The sequence below is a fragment of the Drosophila rhopaloa genome, unplaced genomic scaffold, assembly GCF_018152115.1.
Source record: "Drosophila rhopaloa isolate 14029-0021.01 unplaced genomic scaffold, ASM1815211v1 contig_2, whole genome shotgun sequence".
NCBI lineage: Eukaryota > Metazoa > Arthropoda > Insecta > Diptera > Drosophilidae > Drosophila > Drosophila rhopaloa.
This window is the reverse complement of record NW_025335083.1, coordinates 25,850,315-25,854,051: the sequence shown is the minus strand read 5'-3', so window position 1 is coordinate 25,854,051 and position 3,737 is coordinate 25,850,315. Positions and strand designations below refer to the sequence as shown.

Genomic DNA, 3,737 nt, shown 5'->3' with positions numbered 1-3,737 from the left:
AATATAGAACTCTGGCTTCGATAAGTGATAAGTGGGTACCGAAAGCGAGTTTAGGTGATAAGCCGGAATGCCGACGACAGCTGCGCCGCGAAATTGGCGACAGATGGCGCGATCGGCGCACCTGAGATACACCCGATGACCCTTGACCTGTGGCCGAGCTGCACCGCGATATCTCGCCTTAGATTCCAAGCTGTATCCCATACTCGTAGGCGGGACTTTGGGTATAAAAGCTGCCCCATCGGCGGCAGTAAGGCAACAGTCTTTAGGCATTGGATCCACTGGGTGCATCTGATCCGGAGCAGTTGAGAGTCGAGTGTAGAGTTGCAGGAGTCCGTCAACATGAAGATCGCCATCCTATTGCTGGCCTGTTTGGGCCTGGTCGCTGCGGCCAATTTCCACAAGACCCACGAGGTTAAGATCGCCGACAAGGCCTTCTTGGAGAAGCAGAAGTTCCTCTTCGAGATCGTCTACCGCATGGAAGATCCCCTGATGTTCGAGGAATACATCAAGAAGGGCGATAAATTCTACTTTGAGGAGTCCTACTACACAGTGAGTGGAAGACAGTATACAAATTATTGGTTTCAATTGAGTTGCTTGGCATTAAGGGGTTGGGTGCAAATTTACAGCAAAGTCCAATTGTTGAAGTCTTTTTAATGATTATTATTCTCAATAGTGAATTTTCACTGGCGACTTAAAACAAGAGGGAAGAAGAAAACAAGCTAAAAAAATTCTTCATTTAATTAGAGAAGAGATTTGTAAAGTTATGGATTTGAATCACAGCTCTGTTTTCAATAAGAATATGCCACTGTTTCCTTGTAATTGGTTTTCTATCCTTAAGGCTTTAAATATTTTGGTACTGAATAATATGTTTTACTTTCCTCACATGGCAGCACTTCGACCTGTACATGAAGAAGTTCTTCGAGGCCTACAAGGCTCACGCCTTGTTGCCCAAGGGCGAGTTCTTCGGCGCCCTGGCGATGTCCCATGCCAAGCAGGCCCGCGGTCTGTTCAACTTCTTCTACTACGCCAAAGACTGGGAGACCTTCATGACCAACGTGGCCTGGGCCCGCATGCACGTCAACGAGGGCATGTTCGTCTACGCTCTGACTCTGGCCGTCATCCACCGCGAGGACTTCCACGGACTGATGCTGCCCTCCATCTACGAGATCTTCCCTCAGTTCTTCTTCAACAGCAAGTTCGTCTATGAGGCCGAGAAGTTCGACTACGAGATGTGGATGAAGATGAGCATGTACGAGAAGGAATACATGGATGTGTACTACAAGACGCACGCCCACGGTTATGGATACGGAAACATGTACCAGTCGACTGACTACATGTACATGAAGGACTTCAAGACCTGGCAGTGGTGGAAACTGATGGGTCTGGGCGAGCACTGGTACAGCGAGGAGAAATACATCCTGCGCGAGAACACCTACGAATTCAACCAGGAGAACAAGTGGCTCTCGATGATGAAGGACGTGAAGAAGTTCTACATGCCAGTGGATTACACCCGCGACCTGAACATCTACAACGAGGAGTCCAAACTGACCTACTTCACCGAGGATCTTGGATGGAACGCCTACTGGTACTACCTGAACATGGACTACTCCTTCTTCCTGGACGGAACCACCTTCGATCTGAAGAACGACCGCCGCGGTGAGTGGTGGCTGTACAATGTGCACCAGCTGCTCAGCAGGTACTACATGGAGCGCCTGTCCCACGGATTCGGCGAGATCCCCGAGTTCTCCTGGTACCACCAGATCGAGATGGGCTACGATCCCCAGATGATCTACTACAACGGCATTGGCTACAGCTACCGCAAGAACTACTACGAGATGGAGACCTATGGAAACTTCGACATGCTGGACAAGATCACCGGATTCGTGAAGCGCGTCCACAACATCATCGAGATGGGATACTACAAGACTGCCGATGGCCACATGATCGATCTGCGCAAACCCGAGTCCATTGAGTACATCGGCAACATGATGCAGGGCAACATCGACGCCATGGACAAGATGTTCTACCAGTTCTGGTACATGCTCGCCCATATGTACTTCGCCGACACCGACTACCACCAGATGGATGTCTACCCCAATGTGATGCTGAACTTCGAGACCATGATGCGCGATCCCATGTACTACATGTTCTACAAGTCGATCGCCCAAGTTTACTTCCAGTTCATGCACTACCTGCCCAAGTACACCAAGGAGCAGCTTTTGATGCCCGGCGTCACCATGAAGCATGTGGAGGTCAGCGACTTGACCACCTACTTCGATTTGGTTGACTTCGATGTCACCAACATGCTGAACGACAAGATGATCTTCCACGACGGCAAGTTTGTGTGGGATAAGTCTCTGTTCGCCCGCCAAATGCGTCTGAACCACAAGCCCTTCACCTATACCTACACCATCGAATCCGACAAGGTCGAGAAGGTTGTCATTCGCGCCTTCCTGGGACCCAAGTTCGATGAGTTCGGCAAGACCATTTCGCTGACCGAGAACCGCATGAACTTCATGGAGATCGATGAGTTCTACTACGAACTGAAGGCCGGCAGCAACATGATCACCCGCAAATCCAGCGAGTTCTACTGGACTGCCAAGGATCGCACCACCTACACCGAGTTGTACTACTACATGATGATGGCTTTCGAAGGCAAGTACCAGTTCCCTCTGGACATCAGCGAGCCCCACTGCGGATTCCCCGACCGCCTTGTTCTGCCCATGGGCTGGAAGAAGGGCATGCCCATGCAGATGTTCTTCATGGTGGTTCCCTATGTTGCCCCCGCCCACGAGCAGTTCTCCACCTTCGACTACACCTACTCCTGCGGCATTGGATCCGGAGCCCGTTTCGTGGACAGCATGCCATTCGGCTATCCCTTCGACCGCGAGATCGACGAGTACGAGTTCTTCGTGCCCAACATGTACTTCAAGGATGTGACCATCTTCCACACCGACACCATGGAGAAGTACTACCAGTACAAGAGCTACTCCAACTACGGCCACTTCGACTACACCTTCTTCAACGATTACTACACCAAGTACTTCAAGTTCTAAGCGTGCGATTCCGATTATGAAATGCGAAATATGACCATGGAACGAACCACCCATTGAGCGGATGTATTTATGTTTGATGTCTAGTATATAAGCTGCGCAAAAAGTCTAATAAACTTTCGAAAAACCAAGCAAATGTGGCATTGTGTGTTTTCTGTTCTTAGAATAGTAGCTTTTATACATTTACTTCTGGAATTCTGATATATTGCTCTTTTTATATGGGTTTTTAAATACTCAGTTTAAGAAGTCAAAAACAAGTTAGACTAATAGAAGTCATTTTAGAATAAAAAACGAACTGGTGCAGCTAATAGAAATACAGAAGTTAATACTCTCATAAACGAACGAAAAGTATAGCCAACGCAAAATAATATCATTATAACTATTTATAAATATAATTATCTCAATGAGCGCCCGAATAACATACTTTCGGGGTGTGTTTTCCCGCACCCATATAAATACAATTCCCAACTGGTTCTAGCCGTTCCCGCATGAATAGACAAGCCCAGAGAAGGAGAAAGCATACTTACCTGGCGTAGAGGTCAACCGTGATCACGAAGGCGGTTCCTCCGGAGTGAGGCTTGGCCATTGCACCTCGGCTGAGTTGACCTCTGCGATTATTCCTAATGTGAATAACTCGTGCGTGAAATTTTTGGTAGCCGGGAATGGCGTTCGCGCCGTCCCGAC

The 3,737-nt window shown here is 48.6% G+C and overlaps 1 protein-coding gene and 1 non-coding gene across 2 annotated transcripts; both read left to right on the top strand.

Annotated features, from left to right (window-relative positions):
* The first annotated feature begins 339 nt into the window (after window positions 1-339).
* On the top strand, window positions 340-3,164 carry LOC108037638 (larval serum protein 1 beta chain). The gene is made up of 2 exons (XM_017114261.2): window positions 340-549; window positions 891-3,164. Exons 1-2 carry the CDS (start codon window positions 340-342, stop codon window positions 3,054-3,056), a joined length of 2,376 nt encoding a protein of 791 aa, XP_016969750.1. The 3' UTR covers window positions 3,057-3,164.
* A 408-nt stretch (window positions 3,165-3,572) lies between these two features.
* LOC123037845 lies at window positions 3,573-3,737 on the top strand. The gene has a single exon (XR_006417652.1). It is a non-coding gene; the product is annotated as a U1 spliceosomal RNA (small nuclear RNA).

Coding starts and splice junctions, on each gene's coding strand:
- LOC108037638 (XM_017114261.2), top strand. CDS start 340: ATGAAGATCGCCATCCTATTGCTGGCCTGTTTGGGCCTGGTCGCTGCG. Junction 550..890: donor TTGAGGAGTCCTACTACACA/GTGAGTGGAAGA, acceptor CTCACATGGCAG/CACTTCGACCTGTACATGAA.